General features: G+C 42.9%; 1 protein-coding gene across 1 annotated transcript in view; it reads right to left on the reverse strand.

The window, feature by feature from the left end:
• Nucleotides 1–7,576: 7,576 nt before the first annotated feature.
• The window catches only part of LOC139419404 (calcium/calmodulin-dependent protein kinase kinase 1-like), a 112,097-nt gene continuing 95,399 nt past the window's right edge, over nt 7,577–24,274 (reverse strand). Inside the window, exons 15-16 of the mRNA XM_071169351.1 lie at nt 8,072–8,119; nt 7,577–7,706 (exon numbers count right to left, since the gene is read on the reverse strand). Of these exons, the coding sequence (XP_071025452.1) occupies nt 7,577–7,706; nt 8,072–8,119 (178 nt within the window). The remainder of the gene's footprint in view (nt 7,707–8,071; nt 8,120–24,274) is intronic.

A 24,274-nucleotide genomic window follows, 5' to 3' on the forward strand; every position in this document is an offset into this window, starting at 1 on the left:
CGCTATTTAGCGCACACGCTAACTAAGCTAGCCGTTTCACATCCGTTACATACATACAGTACATACATACCTGTACATACATACACACAGTACACCCACACATACAGTACATACATACAGTACATACATACAGTACATACATACAATATACACAGTACATACATACAGTACACACAGTACATACATACAGGTGAATACACATTAGACACTGATAAAGGTTATTGTGCTCCACACAGACGTACAAAAAAAACTGTTTCTCTTTAGCTCGTGCATCATCGTTCTTTTAGATGAAATGTCAGATAGTGACTTCTCATCCTGGTGGCAGACAGCTGGCTCACAGCCAGGTGCTGTCTTTGTTCTGATCCCAACAGCCCTTCAGTTATAAGTTAACCCACAGACTGACAGTTAACCCACAGACTGACAGTTAACCCACAGACTGACAGTTAACCCACAGACTGTTAGTTAACCCACAGACTGACAGTTAACCCACAGACTGTTAGTTAACCCACAGACTGACAGTTAACCCACAGACTGATAGTTAACCCACAGACTGACAGTTAACCCACAGACTGTTAGTTAACCCACAGACTGTTAGTTGACCCACAGACTGACAGTTAGTTAACCCACAGACTGACAGTTAACCCACAGACTGACAGTTAGTTAACCGACAGACTGACAGTTAACCCACAGACTGTTAGTTAACCCACAGACTGACAGTTAGTTAACCCACAGACTGACAGTTAACCCACAGACTGACAGTTAGTTAACCCACAGACTGACAGTTAGTTAACCCACAGACTGACAGTTAACCCACAGACTGACAGTTAGTTAACCCACAGACTGACAGTTAACCCACAGACTGACAGTTAGTTAACCCACAGACTGACAGTTAGTTAACCCACAGACTGACAGTTAACCCACAGACTGACAGTTAGTTAACCCACAGACTGACAGTTAGTTAACCCACAGACTGACAGTTAGTTAACCCACAGACTGACAGTTAGTTAACCCACAGACTGACAGTTAGTTAACCCACAGACTGACAGTTAGTTAACCCACAGACTGACAGTTAACCCACAGACTGACAGTTAGTTAACCCACAGACTGACAGTTAGTTAACCCACAGACTGACAGTTAGTTAACCCACAGACTGACAGTTAGTTAACCCACAGACTGACAAAGACAACCCCTTAAAAGCTCCATCGAATAACAACCACTTCCAGCGTAACATGAATATAGCATTCAGCCCACAGGCAGCAGGAAGGAAAGTAGAAAAACAAGAAGCCATTACCGAAAACAAAGCAAGCTCTTCAGGTTGATTGAAACCCTTCACTTGGAATAGCATGCTATAGAAATCACAAAGAAAGAAGTATAATTGTAACGGCTGTTGGAAGGAGAGGACCAGAGCGCAGCGTGGTACGTGTTCATAATTTTATTAATGGAACTGAACACTGAATAGCAAAACAACAACGAGAACAACCGAAACAGTTCTGTCTGGTGCAGACACTAAAACAGAAAGCAGCTACCCACAAAAACCCAGTGGGAAAAAGCTACCTAAGTACGGTTCTCAATCAGAGACAACGATAGACAGCTGCCTCTGATTGAGAACCACACCCGGCAAAAAAACTAAGAAATGCAAAACAGAAAATGAACATAGAATGCCCACCCTAGTCACACCCTGGCCTAACCAAAAGAGAGAATAAAAGCCTCTCTATGGCCAGGGCGTGACAATAATTAAAGATGGCTGCCGTAAACACGTGAAACTGGAGGGCAACGAAGAAAAACCCCAGAGGGATAAAGAGAGGGTGTGAAGATGGCGTGAGTGAAAGAAAAAACACCATGTGACCTGGCCAACAGGAAACGTTTTCTTCCACGACCATCCCTCTTTCCATCCTCTAACTGTAGCGCCTAACAGCACTGATACGTCCAGCAGGGGTTAATATACTTATCCCAGACAACCCTGAAGCTACGGCTGAGGACAGGAATATTACTTATCCCAGACAACCCTGTAGCTACGGCTGACGACAGGAACATTACTTATCCCAGACAACCCGGAGGCTACGGCTGACGACAGGAACATTACTTATCCCAGACAACCCTGTAGCTACAGCTGAGGACAGGAACATTGCTTATCCCAGACAACCCTGTAGCTACAGCTGAGGACAGGAACATTACTTATCCCAGACAACCCTGTAGCTACAGCTGAGGACAGGAATATTACTTATCCCAGACAACCCTGTAGCTACAGCTGAGGACAGGAATATTACTTATCCCAGACAACCCTGTAGCTACGGCTGACGACAGGAACATTACTTATCCAAGACAACCCTGTAGCTACAGCTGAGGACAGGAACATTACTTATCCCAGACAACCCTGTAGCTACAGCTGAGGACAGGAACATTACTTATCCCAGACAACCCTGTAGCTACAGCTGAGGACAGGAATATTACTTATCCCAGACAACCCTGTAGCTACAGCTGAGGACAGGAATATTACTTATCCCAGACAACCCTGTAGCTACAGCTGAGGACAGGAATATTACTTATCCCAGACAACCCTGTAGCTACGGCTGACGACAGGAACATTACTTATCCAAGACAACCCTGTAGCTACAGCTGAGGACAGGAATATTACTTATCCCAGACAACCCTGTAGCTACAGCTGAGGACAGGAATATTACTTATCCCAGACAACCCGGAGGCTACAGCTGAGGACAGGAACATTACTTATCCCAGACAACCCTGTAGCTACAGCTGAGGACAGGAATATTACTTATCCCAGACAACCCTGTAGCTACAGCTGAGGACAGGAATATTACTTATCCCAGACAACCCTGTAGCTACAGCTGAGGACAGGAATATTACTTATCCCAGACAACCCTGTAGCTACAGCTGAGGACAGGAATATTACTTATCCCAGACAACCCTGTAGCTACGGCTGACGACAGGAACATTACTTATCCCAGACAACCCTGTAGCTACAGCTGAGGACAGGAATATTACTTATCCCAGACAACCCTGTAGCTACAGCTGAGGACAGGAATATTACTTATCCCAGACAACCCTGTAGCTACAGCTGAGGACAGGAATATTACTTATCCCAGACAACCCTGTAGCTACAGCTGAGGACAGGAATATTACTTATCCCAGACAACCCTGTAGCTACAGCTGAGGACAGGAATATTACTTATCCCAGACAACCCTGTAGCTACAGCTGAGGACAGGAATATTACTTATCCCAGACAACCCTGTAGCTACAGCTGAGGACAGGAATATTACTTATCCCAGACAACCCTGTAGCTACAGCTGAGGACAGGAATATTACTTATCCCAGACAACCCTGTAGCTACGGCTGAGGACAGGAACATTACTTATCCCAGACAACCCTGTAGCTACAGCTGAGGACAGGAACATTACTTATCCCAGACAACCCTGTAGCTACAGCTGAGGACAGGAATATTACTTATCCCAGACAACCCTGTAGCTACAGCTGAGGACAGGAATATTACTTATCCCAGACAACCCTGTAGCTACAGCTGAGGACAGGAATATTACTTATCCCAGACAACCTTGTAGCTACAGCTGAGGACAGGAATATTATTTATCCCAGACAACCCTGTAGCTACAGCTGAGGACAGGAATATTACTTATCCCAGACAACCCTGTAGCTACAGCTGAGGACAGGAATATTACTTATCCCAGACAACCCTGTAGCTACAGCTGAGGACAGGAATATTACTTATCCCAGACAACCCTGTAGCTACAGCTGAGGACAGGAATATTACTTATCCCAGACAACCCTGTAGCTACAGCTGAGGACAGGAATATTACTTATCCCAGACAACCCTGTAGCTACAGCTGAGGACAGGAATATTACTTATCCCAGACAACCCTGTAGCTACAGCTGAGGACAGGAATATTACTTATCCCAGACAACCCTGTAGCTACAGCTGAGGACAGGAACATTACTTATCCCAGACAACCCGGAGGCTACAGCTGAGGACAGGAATATTACTTATCCCAGACAACCCTGTAGCTACAGCTGAGGACAGGAACATTACTTATCCCAGACAACCCGGAGGCTACAGCTGAGGACAGGAATATTACTTATCCCAGACAACCCGGAGGCTACAGCTGATGACAGGAATATTACTTATCCCAGACAACCCTGTAGCTACAGCTGAGGACAGGAACATTACTTATCCCAGACAACCCTGTAGCTACGGCTGAGGACAGGAATATTACTTATCCCAGACAACCCTGTAGCTACGGCTGAGGACAGGAACATTACTTATCCCAGACAACCCTGTAGCTACGGCTGAGGACAGGAACATTACTTATCCCAGACAACCCTGTAGCTACGGCTGAGGACAGGAACAAGTAGAAGAAGTTCCGCTATGACCACTGCAGTCATCAAACGAGCAAAAGGACAATATAGGTGGAATCATGTTTCACAGGCTCTGACGCCCGCAGTATGTTGCAAGGGCTGCAGTCCATTACCCAGCGATGCCTCTCTACAAGACCAACTCAGTGCATTTTATGAACGCTTCAACAATAACAACATTTGTGACGGGTGTGAGGGTTGCCAACCGACCCTGAAGATTTGGTGATCTCGCTCTCTGAGGCCAACGTGAGATTGTCCTCGTTGTCCAAATCACTAAGGAATTAACATGGTCTACACACGCGCACAGTCATGAAGAAGGAGCAACAGCGCCTCTTCCCCCTCAGGAGGTTGAAAAGATTTGGCGTGGGCCCTCAAATCCTCAAGAATTTATACAGCTACACCATCGAGAGCATCTTGACTGGCTGCATCACCGCCTGGTATGGTAATAGCACCGCCCCTGATCGCATGGCGCTACAGAGGGTGGTGCAGCTAGCCCAGTACATCACTAGGGCCGAGCTCTCTGCCATCCAGGACCAAATATCAGGTGGTGTGAAATGAAGGCCCGGAAAAGCGTCAACGACTCCAGCCAACCCATAGACTGTTCTCTCTGCTTCCGCACGGTACCGGTGCATGAAATCTGACACCAACAGGCCCCTGAACAGTTTCTATCCCCAAGCCATACAACCGCTGAACAACACGGACTATCTGAGTTGACCCTTGTGGTTTATTTTTTCACTGTCTCTATGCACACTGACAGGGCCCTGCACAGTCACACACACTGACAGTCCAACACACACACTAGGACTAATTTTTACACAATAGGACTCATTAACAGGCAGTGCTGAACGTGTCCTCTCCGACCAGATCAACAGCTGTCCTCTGTGATAAAGATCACACACACACACACACACACACACACACACACACACACACACACACACACACACACACACACACACACACACACACACACACACACACACACACACACACACTTTGTTATTGATTACTACATTGTCGGTTTAGAGGTGGCAAGAAAGGCATTTCGTGAACCTTTAAAAGCCGCATTAATCACAGATCTGCTGAAATCCTCAGCTGTTCCATACTGCATATAAAGGTTGCATGACTAAAATGACAGGGAACATTTTTAAAGGTAAATAAATTGCTTGTGTGCACAGACAATTCGTCGTTTTTCAAATTGAGCCCCCTGGCATTCTATCCAATCAGCGGTTAGATCTGCTTTATTAGTTTGCTCGACATTTAAAGGTAATTTCTGATTGAGCCGACATATGCGGCGTTGAACATGAATGTGCTCACCGCGAACATGGGGGACATTGCCTTTAAAAAGGTGCATAGCCTAAAAGAGGCGATCGGATTGAATCCCTGCCTGAGAGGCTTAAATCAGAGCCTCAGTTCAGAAGTGCTATTGACCCTTAATTTATACGCTGTGATCTCCTATCAGTCCTCAATGGAGTGTTTTGCACAATAGAATTGCATCAAATCTGAAGAGATGTAGGGATTGTGTTGTTGTGAATATAGAGACGTTGTTGTTGCTAGTGGTGATCCTAGTCACCATATTGTAATGGTCCCTGGCAGAGCTGTGAAAGTGACAACACACTTCCAGAGAGAGAGAGAGAGAGAGAGAGAGAGAGACAGCCAGCCAGACAGACAGACAGACAGACAGAGTGACTTAACAGTCTCCTCTCTTCAGCTGTTGGTGCTACTCACGACCAAACAATGAAACACACCATGACAGCTACTAAAGTTCTGAAAGATGCTCTGCCTCTGATTACTGATCACAGCCCGACTGGAGATAATCAATCACACACACGCACACGGTTTCTGAGTCAGATATAGCAGTGATGGAAGAAGGAGAAAGTGTTAATGGGAGAAGAGGATGCGTTAGAGGAGAAGATGAGAGCAACAGAGATGAAGACAAGACGACAGCCTGTGACATGGCCTGTCGACTGGAGGTCAAACGGAGGTGTGTGTGTGTGTGTGTGTCTGTTTATGTGTGTGTGTGTGTGTGTATATCCGTACGTCTGTGTGTGTGTGTGTGTGTGTGTGTATATCCATACGTCTGTGTGTGTGTGTGTATATCCGTACGTCTGTGTGTGTGTGTGTGTGTGTGTATATCCATACGTCTGTGTGTGTGGGTGTGTGCGTGTGTGTGTTTGAGTTATGCTAATAATGGTTCCTGGAAGCTGATTTCTGTTAATTATCAGGGTAAATATTACCAAAGCAGCGGATCTATGGAACCAATCAAAGCCTCAGCACCCTGTGGTGAGCACCTGGGGTGTGTGTGTGTGTGTGTGTGTGTGTGTGTGTGTGTGTGTGTGTGTGTTCACAACCAATCAACCAGTTCAACAAGGCTTCTGACGGCACTGTGTGTGGAAGGTTTATGTTAACAGCTTAGCATGTATGGGTGAGCTAGCTAGACAACAACATTGACATGATACCGACCGACACATTTCTGATCTATGTACAACACCTATTGTCCATGACTGTGAAGGATGCCTCAAGAGGCTGTTAGGGAACCTATTGTCCATGACTGTGAAGGATGCCTCAAGAGGCTGTTAGGGAACCTATTGTCCATCACTGTGAAGGATGACTCAAGAGGCTATTAGGGACCCTATTGTCCATCACTGTGAAGGATGCCTCAAGAGGCTGTTAGGGACCCTATTGTCCATGACTGTGAAGGATGCCTCAAGAGGCTGTTAGGGAACCTATTGTCCATCACTGTGAAGGATGACTCAAGAGGCTGTTAGGGACCCTATTGTCCATCACTGTGAAGGATGACTCAATAGAGTCTCTGAACGGTGATGACGTTTGTCATTGATTGTGACATCAAAACATAACAAAACAAAACGCAAGTCCTCTTCTTCACAGTGACATCATGGCGACAGACAGACAGACAGACAGACAGACAGACAGACAGACAGACAGACAGACAGACAGACAGAGACAGACAGTAGAGATTCCAGTAGTCTTGAGTTTACCAGTGAACAACCCATGAGTACGGTCTCCAGTGCTGTCGGAGTTCTCTGTGTTTCTTTGGGTAATTACACACGATGACGGAGTGAGGTGAGATCAGGGAATGATGAAGAGGGACAGGAACATAAGAACATTATATATTTAATGGGAGAGAGGCAATGTACAGATGGGGGTTTAAAGGGGAAGGGCATTTAGTTCTTAAAGGGGAGGAGGTGGCTCAGACGCCTGTGTGGAGCGAAGCTGGGCTGTGTTGACTGGAGAAGAGGGTTCATCTTCATCCAGGTCTTCTAGCTCTCCCTCCCTACTGCCCTCTCCACTGCTGCCCTTCCTGAGAGAGAGAGAGAGAGAGAGATAGAGAGAGAGAGAGAGAGAGAGAGAGAGAGGTGGAGAGAGAAATAGAGCGAGGCAGTGAGAGGAAGAGAGAGAGAGAGAGAGAGAGAGAGAAATTAGTCAAAGTCTACAGTCAAGTCTCTTATCATACACGTGGAGAGAAACGGCAGCCACCTAATGTCATCACAATGAGGAAGCGAAGAAACACCACAAAGAATGACAACATACAGCAACGGTGACAACAACACGTGATGTGTAACTTAGGGAGATGAGAGATGGAGACCAATGAGTGACAGTTTATGAAGGAACCCCAATGGGTGAGGGGTGGTTCCAAGTGTTGGACCAGTGACCACACAAATTTACCTTAGAGAGGGGTGGAGTTTTAAAGAGTGGCGGAACGGCCACACGTCCCTGCAGCAGAAAAAGCAGGGGAGAAAATGGACACAGGGTCAGAGGCCGGAGACTGAGGTCAGAGGGTGATGGAGCAGCCATTGAGCCTCCTTCTCCCACTCCACTCATCCCAGAGTCAGTTGACCCTAGACACTTGTCAGGTCAGCTTCATTGTTCTTCCCTAACGGTTAGGGATTGTGAAGGGCAAGCTGTTAATCCTAGATCTGTGCCTGGAAGAGTCCATTTTGTTGTCCAGTGCCAGGTCAATAAATCAGTCAAATGTATTTTATAAAGACATTTTTACATCAGCAGTGGTCACAAGGTGCTTTACAGATACCCAGCCTAAAACCCCCAAAATGTATTTAACCTTTATTTAACTAGACAAGTCAGTTAAGAACAAATTCTTATTTACAATGACGGCTTCCCCCAGCCAAACCCGGACGACGCTGGGCCAATTGTGTGCTGCTCTATGGGATTCTCAATCACGGCTACGGTCGATGTGATGCAGCCTGGATTCGAGCCAGGTGCTGCAGTACCGCCTCTTGCACTGAGATGTGTCTTAGACCAGTGCACCACTCAGGTTCTCACAAACCTTTCCCAACGATGCAGAGTAAAAATAAATCCCCAACATAGTAACTAACACGTGTACAGTACATGAAGGCAGGGTCATGTGACTAGACATCAGTGTAGATAATAATAAAGTATTTGAGGTAGATATGTACATGAAGGCAGGGTAAAGTGACTAGACATCAGGATAGATAATAATAAGGTATCTGTAGATGAAGGCAGGGTAAAGTGACTAGGCATCAGGATAGATAATAATAAGGTATTTGAGGTAGATGTGTACATGAAGGTAAAGTGACCAGGCATCAGGATAGATAATAATAAGGTATTTGAGGTAGATGTGTACATGAAGGCAGGGTAAAGTGACTAGACATCAGGATAGATAATAATAGGAGTAAAATAAAGACCATAGTGAGGCACAGTGCCAGCTGTCAGAGTCAGATACATGCTGATTTCTGAGAACAGTCCCATAACCTTGGTGCCGTACAACTTCATCAACGACCCGGCAAACTAGCTAGCTACCGTATGGCCATTCAAACAGGCTGCTAGCTGTGGCAGGTTTCCCACAGTAGTCAGACTGTCATAGCTACTGAGGGCGGAGTGATTTTCATAGCTAGTGTTAGGTGGATCAGACTTTTTAGAGATGAGTTCCATGACCTACAAGACAGATCGGTTGAGGGACGAGTGTCGCATAGGAGTGACGCCATCTGACGTGAGGCAATGCTTAAATGGCAAAATAATCTAATATCACAATTTCCTTGATTTATATAGTTACACATTTCAAATATGGACTGTCCAGAGATATTTTACCCATGATCTTGATAATTGTATTTTAAAGACAGTTGAATTTAATGGATTAAATCAACTGGAAAGGCATAAAATATTATGAGTAGGCTACATTGTTCTGAGAATATGAAATATAATTATTCATGTCACTGAGGAAGAGAGGGTAATGTATAACGTTTACATTATGTCACGATATGTTATTGTTAGCCATCAGGGATCCTATGGGAGGGATCCTGTGGGAGGAGAAGAGACACAGTCTGGTACCAGTCACCATAACAGCCTTGAGTTGGGGAGGAGTGAGCACTTTGGGGTAGAGGTCAGGTCAGATGAAGTGAGGAAGAACAGATATCACTCAGGTTCTGTCTGGCAACAGAGATGCACTGGCTGTTCAGATGTGTAGGAGGAGACTCGGCATAGTTAAATATCAGTGCTTGTGTGAATATGCTGTCGTCTGATTCAACTGCATTGACCCAATGGACGAATAAACTTAATTTAAGCTTCCATAGTGTTCGTCGAGTTGTTACTCTGAAAATTAGAAACACCATCAACATTTTTATTTTCTGTTCATACGTCTCGGGCACATTTCCACAGTAGATCTGATGTGGTAAACAAGGAAAAACTTGATTGTTAATTGTCAAATAGATAAAACACCTTTTAGTCTCCTCATGAAGTAGAACTAAATCACCCTTAGTCTGCTCATGAAGTAAGACTAAATCACCCTTAGTCTGCTCATGAAGTAGAACTAAATCCCAACTTAGTCTGCTCATGAAGTAGAACTAAATCGCCCCTTAGTCTGCTCATAAAGTAGAACTAAATCACCCTTAGTCTGCTCATAAAGTAGAACTAAATCACCCTTAGTCTGCTCATAAAGTAGAACTAAATCACCCTTAGTCTCCTCATGAAGTAGAACTAAATCACCCTTAGTCTGCTCATGAAGTAGAACTAAATCGCCCCTTAGTCTGCTCATGAAGTAGAACTAAATCAACCTTAGTCTGCTCATGAAGTAGACCTAAATCACCCTTAGTCTGCTCATAAAGTAGAACTAAATCACCCTTAGTCTACTCATAAAGTAGACCTAAATCGCCCTTAGTCTGCTCATGAAGTAGAACTAAATCACCCGTAGTCTGCTCATAAAGTAGAAACTAAATCACCCTTAGTCTGCTCATGAAGTAGAACTAAATCGCCATTAGTCTGCTCATAAAGTAGAACTAAATCAACCTTAGTCTGCTCATGAAGTAGAACTAAATCACCCGTAGTCTGCTCATGAAGTAGAACTAAATCACCCCTAGTCTGCTCATGAAGTAGAACTAAATCACCCCTAGTCTGCTCATAAAGTAGAACTAAATCACCCTTAGTCTGCTCATTAAGTAGGATTAAATTGTTGTAATGTGTAATAATGTGTAATAATGGAGCTGTGAGTCAGCAAGCAGGAAGCAGGTGAAACGTTTAATAAAACAACAAAACCAGGAACGAGACAATTTCATGCGGCTTCACGCCGGTACACAAGACTACTACCAACTGGTGAGTGAACATAATAGAGGGACATATAAAGGGGAGGAAATGATGAAGGTAATAAAGTCCAGGTGTGAATCATAATGATTAGCAGGTGTGCGTAATGATGAGTGCCAGGTGTGAATTATAATGATTAGCAGGTGAGCGTATTGATGAGGGCCAGGTGTGCGTAATGATGAGTGCCAGGTGTGCGTAATGATGAGTACCAGGTGAGCATAATGATGAGTGCCAGGTGAGCGTAATGATGAGTGCCAGGTGTGCGTAATGATGAGTGCCAGGTGTGCGTAATGATGAGTACCAGGTGAGCATAATGATGAGTGCCAGGTGAGCGTAATGATGAGTGCCAGGTGTGCGTAATGATGAGTGCCAGGTGTGCGTAATGATGAGTGCCAGGTGAGTGTAATGATGAGGACCAGGTGAGCGTAATGATGAGTGCCAGGTGTGCGTAATGATGAGTGCCAGGTGAGTGTAATGATGAGGACCAGGTGAGCGTAATGATGAGTCCCAGGTGAGCGTAATGATGAGTGCCAGGTGTGCGTAATGATGAGTGCCAGGTGTGCGTAATGATGAGTGCCAGGTGAGTGTAATGATGAGTGCCAGGTGAGTGTAATGATGAGGACCAGGTCAGCGTAATGATGAGTCCCAGGTGAGCGTAATGATGAGTACCAGGTGTGCGTAATGATGAGTGCCAGGTGTAGGTAATGATGAATCCCAGGACCGGTGGTAAGTAGTTGGAGGGGAGGAGCAGGAGAAGACACGATGACAATATACCAATCAGAGTACAAAGTAGTCTTGAAAAATGTTGCCCGCGATCAAGACTAAAAGATGACCTCCTTATCCGCTTTAGGGAGCGATAAATCGCTGGCCAATGATGGTTGCAATTGAGTTCATATACAGTGCCTTGCGAAAGTATTCGGCCCCCTTGACCTTTTGCCACATTTCAGGCTTCAAACATAAAGATATAAAACTGTATTTTTTTGTGAAGAATCAACAACAAGTGGGACACAATCATGAAGTGGAACGACATTTATTGGATATTTCAAACTTTTTTAACAAATCAAAAACTAAAAAATTGGGCGTGCAAAATTATTCAGCCCCCTTAAGTTAATACTTTGTAGCGCCACCTTTTGCTGCGATTACAGCTGTAAGTCGCTTGGGGTATGTCTCTATCAGTTTTGCACATCGAGAGACTGAAATTCTTTCCCATTCCTCCTTGCAAAACAGCTCGAGCTCAGTGAGGTTGGATGGAGAGCATTTGTGAACAGCAGTTTTCAGTTCTTTCCACAGATTCTCGATTGGATTCAGGTCTGGACTTTGACTTGGCCATTCTAACACCTGGATATGTTTATTTTTAAACCATTCCATTGTAGATTTTGCTTTATGTTTTGGATCATTGTCTTGTTGGAAGACAAATCTCCGTCCCAGTCTCAGGTCTTTTGCAGACTCCATCAGGTTTTCTTCCAGAATGGTCCTGTATTTGGCTCCATCCATCTTCCCATCAATTTTAACCATCTTCCCTGTCCCTGCTGAAGAAAAGCAGGCCCAAACCATGATGCTGCCACCACCATGTTTGACAGTGGGGATGGTGTGTTCAGGGTGATGAGCTGTGTTGCTTTTACGCCAAACATAACGTTTTGCATTGTTGCCAAAAAGTTCAATTTTGGTTTCATCTGACCAGAGCACCTTCTTCCACATGTTTGGTGTGTCTCCCAGGTGGCTTGTGGCAAACTTTAAACAACACTTTTTATGGATATCTTTAAGAAATGGCTTTCTTCTTGCCACTCTTCCATAAAGGCCAGATTTGTGCAATATACGACTGATTGTTGTCCTATGGACAGAGTCTCCCACCTCAGCTGTAGATCTCTGCAGTTCATCCAGAGTGATCATGGGCCTCTTGGCTGCATCTCTGATCAGTCTTCTCCTTGTATGAGCTGAAAGTTTAGAGGGACGGCCAGGTCTTGGTAGATTTGCAGTGGTCTGATACTCCTTCCATTTCAATATTATCGCTTGCACAGTGCTCCTTGGGATGTTTAAAGCTTGGGAAATATTTTTGTATCCAAATCCGGCTTTAAACTTCTTCACAACAGTATCTCGGACCTGCCTGGTGTGTTCCTTGTTCTTCATGATGCTCTCTGCGCTTTTAACGGACCTCTGAGACTATCACAGTGCAGGTGCATTTATATGGAGACTTGATTACACACAGGTGGATTGTATTTATCATCATTAGTCATTTAGGTCAACATTGGATCATTCAGAGATCCTCACTGAACTTCTGGAGAGAGTTTGCTGCACTGAAAGTAAAGGGGATGAATAATTTTGCACGGCCAATTTTTCAGTTTTTGATTTGTTCAAAAAGTTTGAAATATCCAATAAATGTCGTTCCACTTCATGATTGTGTCCCACTTGTTGTTGATTCTTCACAAAAAAATACAGTTTTATATCTTTATGTTTGAAGCCTGAAATGTGGCAAAAAATGTTTGCAAAGTTCAAGGGGGCCGAATACTTTCGCAAGGCACTGTATATGGGTAATTTTAGAGCGTATTGGTGGTTTAACGAGAGATCACGTGCCGATAATCTGGTGTGACTTTCAATGGTTACAATTTGCCCAATGTATTCCAAAGGTTTACAATTCAAAATTTAAAAAGGCACTCACACATTTGAGCCATCTTTGTTGCAGGTGCACGGTAACAAAAATAAATTACAAAAAACTCTGAGGAAGGCCTTGAGGCCAATACATGAAGCTTAATAAAGAGCAGCGATACTATCAAGAGCAGTGATACTATCAAGAGCAGTGATACTATCAAGAGCAGTGATACTATCAAGAGCAGTGATACTATCAAGAGCAGTGATACTATCAAGAGCAGTGATACTACCAAGAGCAGGGATACTATCAAGAGCAGTGATACTATCAAGATCAGTGATACTATCAAGAGCAGTGATACTATCAAGAGCAGTGATACTATCAAGAGCAGTGATACTATCAAGAGCAGTGATACTATCAAGAGCAGCGATACTATCAAGAGCAGTGATACTATCAAGAGCAGTGATACTATCAAGATCAGTGATACTATCAAGAGCAGCGATACTATCAAGAGCAGTGATACTATCAAGAGCAGGGATACTATCAAGAGCAGTGATACTATCAAGAGCAGTGATACTATCAAGAGCAGCGATACTATCAAGAGCAGCGTGCAGGTTTCTTATTTATTCTCTAAGGTTCACTGTTCCAAAGGGATAGTAAATATATACAAAATAACAAAAAACATCACAGGTCCATACTTGCAAACTCTTGATTAAACTGGAGCTAGCAGCTAGCAGTGTGAAGCCACAGGGTTAAACCTTCAGTATAGAGCACACAGGTCAGGGGCATCTGAGGTTAAACTGTGGTAGTTCCACATCATTATGTCTGTCGCTTATTCACTGACAGAGAGGGAATTAGATGGAAAACAGAGAGAAAGACAAGAGGGAATTAGATGGAAAACAGAGAGAAAGACAGAGAATTAGATGGAAAACAGAGAGAAAGACAAGAGGGAATTAGATGGAAAACAGAGAGAAAGACAGAGGGAATTAGATGGAAAACAGAGAGAAAGACAAGAGGGAATTAGATGGAAAACAGAGAGAAAGACAAGAGGGAATTAGATGGAAAACAGAGAGAAAGACAGAGAATTAGATGGAAAACAGAGAGAAAGACAAGAGGGAATTAGATGGAAAACAGAGAGAAAGACAGAGAATTAGATGGAAAACAGAGAGAAAGACAGAGAATTAGATGGAAAACAGAGAGAAAGACAGAGAATTAGATGGAAAACAGAGAGAAAGACAGAGAATTAGATGATAAACAGAGGGAAAGACAGAGAATTAGATGGAAAACAGAGAGAAAGACAGAGAATTAGATGGAAAACAGAGAGAAAGACAGAGAATTAGATGATAAACAGAGGGAAAGACAGAGAATTAGATGGAAAACAGAGAGAAAGACAGAGAATTAGATGGAAAACAGAGAGAAAGACAGAGAATTAGATGATAAACAGAGGGAAAGACACAGATAGAAACGTACTGTAAGATATTGTCCCTGGATTGTGATACTATGGCAACGCAATTGGCAGCTCCAGGTGACTGGTTTTCCTGCTCTCAGAGGGGGACGGTGTGTGTGTGTGTTTGTGTGTGTCTGGGTTTGTTCATCTATCCTTGTGGGGACCTAAAATCCCCAAAAGGCCCCACAAGGATAGTAAAACAAGGAAAATGATCCCACATGGGGAGGGAGTTAGGAGTTAGGTTTAGGAGTTAGGTTTAGGGTTAGGAGTTAGGTTTAGGGTCAGGAGTTAGGTTTAGGAGTTAGGTTTAGGGTTAGGAGTTAGTTTTAGGAGTTAGGTGTTAGGTTTAGGAGTTAGGTTTAGGGTTAGGAGTTAGGTTTAGGGTTAGGAGTTAGGTTTAGGAGTTAGGTTTAGGGTTAGGAGTTAGGTTTAGGAGTTAGGTTTAGGAATTAGGTTTAGGTTTAGGAGTTAGGTTTAGGATTTAGGAGTTAGGTTTAGGGTTAGGAGTTAGGTTTAGGGTTAGGAGTTAGGTTTAGGGTCAGGAGTTAGGTTTAGGGTTAGGAGTTAGGTTTAGGGTTAGGAGTTAGGTTTAGGGTTAGGGTTAGGAGTTAGGTTTAGGAGTTAGGTTTAGGGTTAGGAGTAAGGTTTAGGGTTAGGAGTTAGGTTTAGGGTTAGGAGTTAGGTTTAGGAGTTAGGTTTAGGGTCAGGAGTTAGGTTTAGGGTTAGGAGTTAGGTTTAGGGTTAGGAGATAGGTTTAGGAGTTAGGTTTAGGGTCAGGAGTTAGGTTTAGGGTTAGGAGTTAGGTTTAGGAGTTAGGTTTAGGAGTTAGGTTTAGGTTTAGGGTCAGGAGTTAGGTTTAGGGTCAGGAGTTAGGTTTAGGAGTTAGGTTTAGGAGTTAGGTTTAGGGTCAGGAGTTAGGTTTAGGGTTAGGAGTTAGGTTTAGGAGTTAGGTTTAGGGTCAGGAGTTAGGTTTAGGGTTAGGAGTTAGGTTTAGGAGTTAGGTTTAGGTTTAGGAGTTAGGTTTAGGGGTTAGGAGTTAGGTTTAGGGTTAGGAGTTAGGTTTAGGAGTTAGGTTCAGGGTTAGGAGTTAGGTTTAGGAGTTAGGTTTAGGGTTAGGAGTTAGGTTTAGGAGTTAGGTTTAGGGTTAGGAGTTAGGTTTAGGATTTAGGTTTAGGGTTAGGAGTTAGGAGTTAGGTTTAGGAGTTAGGAGTTAGGTTTAGGAGTTAGGTTTAGGAGTTAGGTTTAGGGTCAGGAGTTAGGTTTAGGAGTTAGGTTTAGGGTTAGGAGTTAGGTTTAGGAGTTAGGTGTTAGGTTTAGGAGTTAGGTTTAGGGTTAGGAGTTAGGTTTAGGGTTAGGGTTAGGAGTTAGGTTTAGGTTTAGGAGTTAGGTTTAGGGTTAGGAGTTAGGTTTAGGAGTTAGGTTTAGGGTTAGGAGTTAGGTTTAGGAGTTAGGTGTTAGGTTTAGGAGTTAGGTTTAGGGTTAGGAGTTAGGTTTAGGGTTAGGGTTAGGAGTTAGGTTTAGGTTTAGGAGTTAGGTTTAGGGTTAGGAGTTAGGTTTAGGAGTTAGGTTTAGGAGTTAGGTTTAGGTTTAGGAGTTAGGTTTAGGATTTAGGAGTTAGGTTTAGGGTTAGGAGTTAGGTTTAGGGTTAGGAGTTAGGTTTAGGGTCAGGAGTTAGGTTTAGGGTTAGGAGTTAGGTTTAGGAGTTAGGTTAAGGGTTAGGAGTTAGGTTTAGGAGTTAGGTGTTAGGTTTAGGAGTTAGGTTTAGGGTTAGGAGTTAGGTTTAGGGTTAGGGTTAGGAGTTAGGTTTAGGTTTAGGAGTTAGGTTTAGGGTTAGGAGTTAGGTTTAGGAGTTAGGTTTAGGAGTTAGATTTAGGTTTAGGAGTTAGGTTTAGGATTTAAGAGTTAGGTTTAGGGTTAGGAGTTAGGTTTAGGGTTAGGAGTTAGGTTTAGGGTCAGGAGTTAGGTTTAGGGTTAGGAGTTAGGTTTAGGGTTAGGGTTAGGAGTTAGGTTTAGGAGTTAGGTTTAGGAGTTAGGTTTAGGAGTTAGGTTTAGGAGTTAGGTTTAGGTTTAGGAGTTAGGTTTAGGATTTAGAAGTTAGGTTTAGGTTTAGGAGTTAGGTTTAGGAGTTAGGTTTAGGAGTTAGGTTTAGGTTTAGGAGTTAGGTTTAGGATTTAGGAGATAGGTTTAGGGTTAGGAGTTAGGTTTAGGGTTAGGGTTAGGAGTTAGGTTTAGGAGTTAGGTTTAGGAGTTAGGTTTAGGAGTTAGGTTTAGGAGTTAGGAGTTAGGTTTAGGGTTAGGAGTTAGGTTTAGGGTTAGGAGTTAGGTTTAGGGTTAGGGTTAGGAGTTAGGTTTAGGAGTTAGGTTTAGGGTTAGGAGTAAGGTTTAGGGTTAGGAGATAGGTTTAGGGTTAGGAGTTAGGTTTAGGAGTTAGGTTTAGGAGTTAGGTTTAGGGTCAGGAGTTAGGTTTAGGGTTAGGAGTTAGGTTTAGGGTTAGGAGTTAGGTTTAGGAGTTAGGTTTAGGGTCAGGAGTTAGGTTTAGGGTTAGGAGTTAGGTTTAGGAGTTAGGTTTAGGGTCAGGAGTTAGGTTTAGGGTTAGGAGTTAGGTTTAGGAGTTAGGTTTAGGTTTAGGGTCAGGAGTTAGGTTTAGGGGTTAGGAGTTAGGTTTAGGGTTAGGAGTTAGGTTTAGGAGTTAGGTTTAGGGTTAGGAGTTAGGTTTAGGAGTTAGGTTTAGGGTTAGGAGTTAGGTTTAGGAGTTAGGTTTAGGGTTAGGAGTTAGGTTTAGGATTTAGGTTTAGGGTTAGGAGTTAGGTTTAGGAGTTAGGAGTTAGGTTTAGGAGTTAGGTTTAGGAGTTAGGTTTAGGGTCAGGAGTTAGGTTTAGGAGTTAGGTTTAGGGTCAGGAGTTAGGTTTAGGAGTTAGGTTTAGGGTTAGGAGTTAGGTTTAGGATTTAGGTTTAGGGTTAGGAGTTAGGAGTTAGGTTTAGGGTTAGGAGTTAGGTTTAGGAGTTAGGTGTTAGGTTTAGGAGTTAGGTTTAGGGTTAGGAGTTAGGTTTAGGGTTAGGAGTTAGGTTTAGGTTTAGGAGTTAGGTTTAGGGTTAGGAGTTAGGTTTAGGAGTTAGGCTTAGGGTTAGGAGTTAGGTTTAGGAGTTAGGTGTTAGGTTTAGGAGTTAGGTTTAGGGTTAGGAGTTAGGTTTAGGGTTAGGGTTAGGAGTTAGGTTTAGGTTTAGGAGTTAGGTTTAGGAGTTAGGTTAAGGGTTAGGAGTTAGGTTTAGGAGTTAGGTGTTAGGTTTAGGAGTTAGGTTTAGGGTTAGGAGTTAGGTTTAGGTTTAGGAGTTAGGTTTAGGGTTAGGAGTTAGGTTTAGGAGTTAGGTTTAGGAGTTAGATTTAGGTTTAGGAGTTAGGTTTAGGGTTAGGAGTTAGGTTTAGGGTCAGGAGTTAGGTTTAGGAGTTAGGTTTAGGGTTAGGGTTAGGAGTTAGGTTTAGGAGTTAGGTTTAGGAGTTAGGTTTAGGAGTTAGGTTTAGGTTTAGGAGTTAGGTTTAGGATTTAGGAGTTAGGTTTAGGATTTAGGAGTTAGGTTTAGGAGTTAGGTTTAGGAGTTAGGTTTAGGAGTTAGGTTTAGGTTTAGGAGTTAGGTTTAGGATTTAGGAGTTAGGTTTAGGGTTAGGAGTTAGGTTTAGGGTTAGGGTTAGGAGTTAGGTTTAGGAGTTAGGTTTAGGAGTTAGGTTTAGGAGTTAGGTTTAGGAGTTAGGAGTTAGGTTTAGGGTTAGGAGTTAGGTTTAGGGTTAGGAGTTAGGTTTAGGGTTAGGGTTAGGAGTTAGGTTTAGGAGTTAGGTTTAGGGTTAGGAGTAAGGTTTAGGGTTAGGAGATAGGTTTAGGGTTAGGAGTTAGGTTTAGGAGTTAGGAGTTAGGTTTAGGAGTTAGGTTTAGGGTCAGGAGTTAGGTTTAGGGTTAGGAGTTAGGTTTAGGGTTAGGAGTTAGGTTTAGGAGTTAGGTTTAGGGTCAAGAGTTAGGTTTAGGGTTAGGAGTTAGGTTTAGGAGTTAGGTTTAGGGTCAGGAGTTAGGTTTAGGGTTAGGAGTTAGGTTTAGGAGTTAGGTTTAGGTTTAGGGTCAGGAGTTAGGTTTAGGGGTTAGGAGTTAGGTTTAGGAGTTAGGTTTAGGAGTTAGGTTTAGGGTTAGGAGTTAGGTTTAGGAGTTAGGTTTAGGGTTAGGAGTTAGGTTTAGGAGTTAGGTTTAGGGTTAGGAGTTAGGTTTAGGATTTAGGTTTAGGGTTAGGAGTTAGGTTTAGGAGTTAGGAGTTAGGTTTAGGAGTTAGGTTTAGGAGTTAGGTTTAGGGTCAGGAGTTAGGTTTAGGAGTTAGGTTTAGGGTCAGGAGTTAGGTTTAGGAGTTAGGTTTAGGGTTAGGAGTTAGGTTTAGGATTTAGGTTTAGGGTTAGGAGTTAGGAGATAGGTTTAGGGTTAGGAGTTAGGTTTAGGAGTTAGGTGTTAGGTTTAGGAGTTAGGTTTAGGGTTAGGAGTTAGGTTTAGGGTTAGGGTTAGGAGTTAGGTTTAGGTTTAGGAGTTAGGTTTAGGGTTAGGAGTTAGGTTTAGGAGTTAGGTTTAGGGTTAGGAGTTAGGTTTAGGAGTTAGGTGTTAGGTTTAGGAGTTAGGTTTAGGGTTAGGAGTTAGGTTTAGGGTTAGGGTTAGGAGTTAGGTTTAGGTTTAGGAGTTAGGTTTAGGGTTAGGAGTTAGGTTTAGGAGTTAGGTTTAGGAGTTAGGTTTAGGTTTAGGAGTTAGGTTTAGGATTTAGGAGTTAGGTTTAGGGTTAGGAGTTAGGTTTAGGGTTAGGAGTTAGGTTTAGGGTCAGGAGTTAGGTTTAGGGTTAGGAGTTAGGTTTAGGGTTAGGAGTTAGGTTTAGGAGTTAGGTTTAGGGTTAGGAGTTAGGTTTAGGAGTTAGGTGTTAGGTTTAGGAGTTAGGTTTAGGGTTAGGAGTTAGGTTTAGGGTTAGGGTTAGGAGTTAGGTTTAGGGTTAGGAGTTAGGTTTAGGAGTTAGGTTTAGGAGTTAGGTTTAGGTTTAGGAGTTAGGTTTAGGGTCAGGAGTTAGGTTTAGGGTTAGGAGTTAGGTTTAGGGTTAGGAGTTAGGTTTAGGAGTTAGGTTTAGGAGTTAGGTTTAGGAGTTAGGTTTAGGAGTTAGGTTTAGGAGTTAGGTTTAGGAGTTAGGTTTAGGTTTAGGAGTTAGGTTTAGGATTTAGGAGTTAGGTTTAGGTTTAGGAGTTAGGTTTAGGAGTTAGGTTTAGGAGTTAGGTTTAGGTTTAGGAGTTAGGTTTAGGATTTAGGAGTTAGGTTTAGGGTTAGGAGTTAGGTTTAGGAGTTAGGTTTAGGGTCAGGAGTTAGGTTTAGGGTTAGGAGTTAGGTTTAGGGTTAGGGTTAGGAGTTAGGTTTAGGACTTAGGTTTAGGAGTTAGGTTTAGGAGTTAGGTTTAGGGTTAGGAGTTAGGTTTAGGGTTAGGAGTTAGGTTTAGGGTTAGGAGTTAGGTTTAGGGTTAGGGTTAGGAGTTAGGTTTAGGAGTTAGGTTTAGGGTTAGGAGTAAGGTTTAGGGTTAGGAGTTAGGTTTAGGAGTTAGGTTTAGGAGTTAGGAGTTAGGTTTAGGAGTTAGGTTTAGGGTCAGGAGTTAGGTTTAGGGTTAGGAGTTAGGTTTAGGGTTAGGAGTTAGGTTTAGGAGTTAGGTTTAGGAGTTAGGTTTAGGTTTAGGGTCAGGAGTTAGGTTTAGGGTCAGGAGTTAGGTTTAGGAGTTAGGTTTAGGAGTTAGGTTTAGGGTCAGGAGTTAGGTTTAGGGTTAGGAGTTAGGTTTAGGAGTTAGGTTTAGGGTCAGGAGTTAGGTTTAGGGTTAGGAGTTAGGTTTAGGAGTTAGGTTTAGGTTTAGGGTCAGGAGTTAGGTTTAGGGGTTAGGAGTTAGGTTTAGGGTTAGGAGTTAGGTTTAGGAGTTAGGTTTAGGGTTAGGAGTTAGGTTTAGGAGTTAGGTTTAGGGTTAGGAGTTAGGTTTAGGATTTAGGTTTAGGGTTAGGAGTTAGGAGTTAGGTTTAGGAGTTAGGAGTTAGGTTTAGGAGTTAGGTTTAGGAGTTAGGTTTAGGGTCAGGAGTTAGGTTTAGGAGTTAGGTTTAGGGTTAGGAGTTAGGTTTAGGAGTTAGGTGTTAGGTTTAGGAGTTAGGTTTAGGGTTAGGAGTTAGGTTTAGGTTTAGGAGTTAGGTTTAGGGTTAGGAGTTAGGTTTAGGAGTTAGGTTTAGGAGTTAGATTTAGGTTTAGGAGTTAGGTTTAGGGTTAGGAGTTAGGTTTAGGGTCAGGAGTTAGGTTTAGGAGTTAGGTTTAGGGTTAGGGTTAGGAGTTAGGTTTAGGAGTTAGGTTTAGGAGTTAGGTTTAGGAGTTAGGTTTAGGTTTAGGAGTTAGGTTTAGGATTTAGGAGTTAGGTTTAGGATTTAGGAGTTAGGTTTAGGAGTTAGGTTTAGGAGTTAGGTTTAGGAGTTAGGTTTAGGTTTAGGAGTTAGGTTTAGGATTTAGGAGTTAGGTTTAGGGTTAGGAGTTAGGTTTAGGGTTAGGGTTAGGAGTTAGGTTTAGGAGTTAGGTTTAGGAGTTAGGTTTAGGAGTTAGGTTTAGGAGTTAGGAGTTAGGTTTAGGGTTAGGAGTTAGGTTTAGGGTTAGGAGTTAGGTTTAGGGTTAGGGTTAGGAGTTAGGTTTAGGAGTTAGGTTTAGGGTTAGGAGTAAGGTTTAGGGTTAGGAGATAGGTTTAGGGTTAGGAGTTAGGTTTAGGAGTTAGGAGTTAGGTTTAGGAGTTAGGTTTAGGGTCAGGAGTTAGGTTTAGGGTTAGGAGTTAGGTTTAGGGTTAGGAGTTAGGTTTAGGAGTTAGGTTTAGGGTCAAGAGTTAGGTTTAGGGTTAGGAGTTAGGTTTAGGAGTTAGGTTTAGGGTCAGGAGTTAGGTTTAGGGTTAGGAGTTAGGTTTAGGAGTTAGGTTTAGGTTTAGGGTCAGGAGTTAGGTTTAGGGGTTAGGAGTTAGGTTTAGGAGTTAGGTTTAGGAGTTAGGTTTAGGGTTAGGAGTTAGGTTTAGGAGTTAGGTTTAGGGTTAGGAGTTAGGTTTAGGAGTTAGGTTTAGGGTTAGGAGTTAGGTTTAGGATTTAGGTTTAGGGTTAGGAGTTAGGTTTAGGAGTTAGGAGTTAGGTTTAGGAGTTAGGTTTAGGAGTTAGGTTTAGGGTCAGGAGTTAGGTTTAGGAGTTAGGTTTAGGGTCAGGAGTTAGGTTTAGGAGTTAGGTTTAGGGTTAGGAGTTAGGTTTAGGATTTAGGTTTAGGGTTAGGAGTTAGGAGATAGGTTTAGGGTTAGGAGTTAGGTTTAGGAGTTAGGTGTTAGGTTTAGGAGTTAGGTTTAGGGTTAGGAGTTAGGTTTAGGGTTAGGGTTAGGAGTTAGGTTTAGGTTTAGGAGTTAGGTTTAGGGTTAGGAGTTAGGTTTAGGAGTTAGGTTTAGGGTTAGGAGTTAGGTTTAGGAGTTAGGTGTTAGGTTTAGGAGTTAGGTTTAGGGTTAGGAGTTAGGTTTAGGGTTAGGGTTAGGAGTTAGGTTTAGGTTTAGGAGTTAGGTTTAGGGTTAGGAGTTAGGTTTAGGAGTTAGGTTTAGGAGTTAGGTTTAGGTTTAGGAGTTAGGTTTAGGATTTAGGAGTTAGGTTTAGGGTTAGGAGTTAGGTTTAGGGTTAGGAGTTAGGTTTAGGGTCAGGAGTTAGGTTTAGGGTTAGGAGTTAGGTTTAGGGTTAGGAGTTAGGTTTAGGAGTTAGGTTTAGGGTTAGGAGTTAGGTTTAGGAGTTAGGTGTTAGGTTTAGGAGTTAGGTTTAGGGTTAGGAGTTAGGTTTAGGGTTAGGGTTAGGAGTTAGGTTTAGGGTTAGGAGTTAGGTTTAGGAGTTAGGTTTAGGAGTTAGGTTTAGGTTTAGGAGTTAGGTTTAGGGTCAGGAGTTAGGTTTAGGGTTAGGAGTTAGGTTTAGGGTTAGGAGTTAGGTTTAGGAGTTAGGTTTAGGAGTTAGGTTTAGGAGTTAGGTTTAGGAGTTAGGTTTAGGAGTTAGGTTTAGGAGTTAGGTTTAGGTTTAGGAGTTAGGTTTAGGATTTAGGAGTTAGGTTTAGGTTTAGGAGTTAGGTTTAGGAGTTAGGTTTAGGAGTTAGGTTTAGGTTTAGGAGTTAGGTTTAGGATTTAGGAGTTAGGTTTAGGGTTAGGAGTTAGGTTTAGGAGTTAGGTTTAGGGTCAGGAGTTAGGTTTAGGGTTAGGAGTTAGGTTTAGGGTTAGGGTTAGGAGTTAGGTTTAGGACTTAGGTTTAGGAGTTAGGTTTAGGAGTTAGGTTTAGGGTTAGGAGTTAGGTTTAGGGTTAGGAGTTAGGTTTAGGGTTAGGAGTTAGGTTTAGGGTTAGGGTTAGGAGTTAGGTTTAGGAGTTAGGTTTAGGGTTAGGAGTAAGGTTTAGGGTTAGGAGTTAGGTTTAGGAGTTAGGTTTAGGAGTTAGGAGTTAGGTTTAGGAGTTAGGTTTAGGGTCAGGAGTTAGGTTTAGGGTTAGGAGTTAGGTTTAGGGTTAGGAGTTAGGTTTAGGAGTTAGGTTTAGGAGTTAGGTTTAGGTTTAGGGTCAGGAGTTAGGTTTAGGGTCAGGAGTTAGGTTTAGGAGTTAGGTTTAGGAGTTAGGTTTAGGGTCAGGAGTTAGGTTTAGGGTTAGGAGTTAGGTTTAGGAGTTAGGTTTAGGGTCAGGAGTTAGGTTTAGGGTTAGGAGTTAGGTTTAGGAGTTAGGTTTAGGTTTAGGGTCAGGAGTTAGGTTTAGGGGTTAGGAGTTAGGTTTAGGGTTAGGAGTTAGGTTTAGGAGTTAGGTTTAGGGTTAGGAGTTAGGTTTAGGAGTTAGGTTTAGGGTTAGGAGTTAGGTTTAGGATTTAGGTTTAGGGTTAGGAGTTAGGAGTTAGGTTTAGGAGTTAGGAGTTAGGTTTAGGAGTTAGGTTTAGGAGTTAGGTTTAGGGTCAGGAGTTAGGTTTAGGAGTTAGGTTTAGGGTTAGGAGTTAGGTTTAGGAGTTAGGTGTTAGGTTTAGGAGTTAGGTTTAGGGTTAGGAGTTAGGTTTAGGGTTAGGGTTAGGAGTTAGGTTTAGGTTTAGGAGTTAGGTTTAGGGTTAGGAGTTAGGTTTAGGAGTTAGGTTTAGGAGTTAGGTTTAGGATTTAGGAGTTAGGTTTAGGAATTAGGAGTTAGGTTTAGGGTTAGGAGTTAGGTTTAGGGTTAGGAGTTAGGTTTAGGGTTAGGAGTTAGGTTTAGGGTCAG

This window comes from Oncorhynchus clarkii, chromosome 10 (genome assembly GCF_045791955.1).
Source record: "Oncorhynchus clarkii lewisi isolate Uvic-CL-2024 chromosome 10, UVic_Ocla_1.0, whole genome shotgun sequence".
NCBI lineage: Eukaryota > Metazoa > Chordata > Actinopteri > Salmoniformes > Salmonidae > Oncorhynchus > Oncorhynchus clarkii.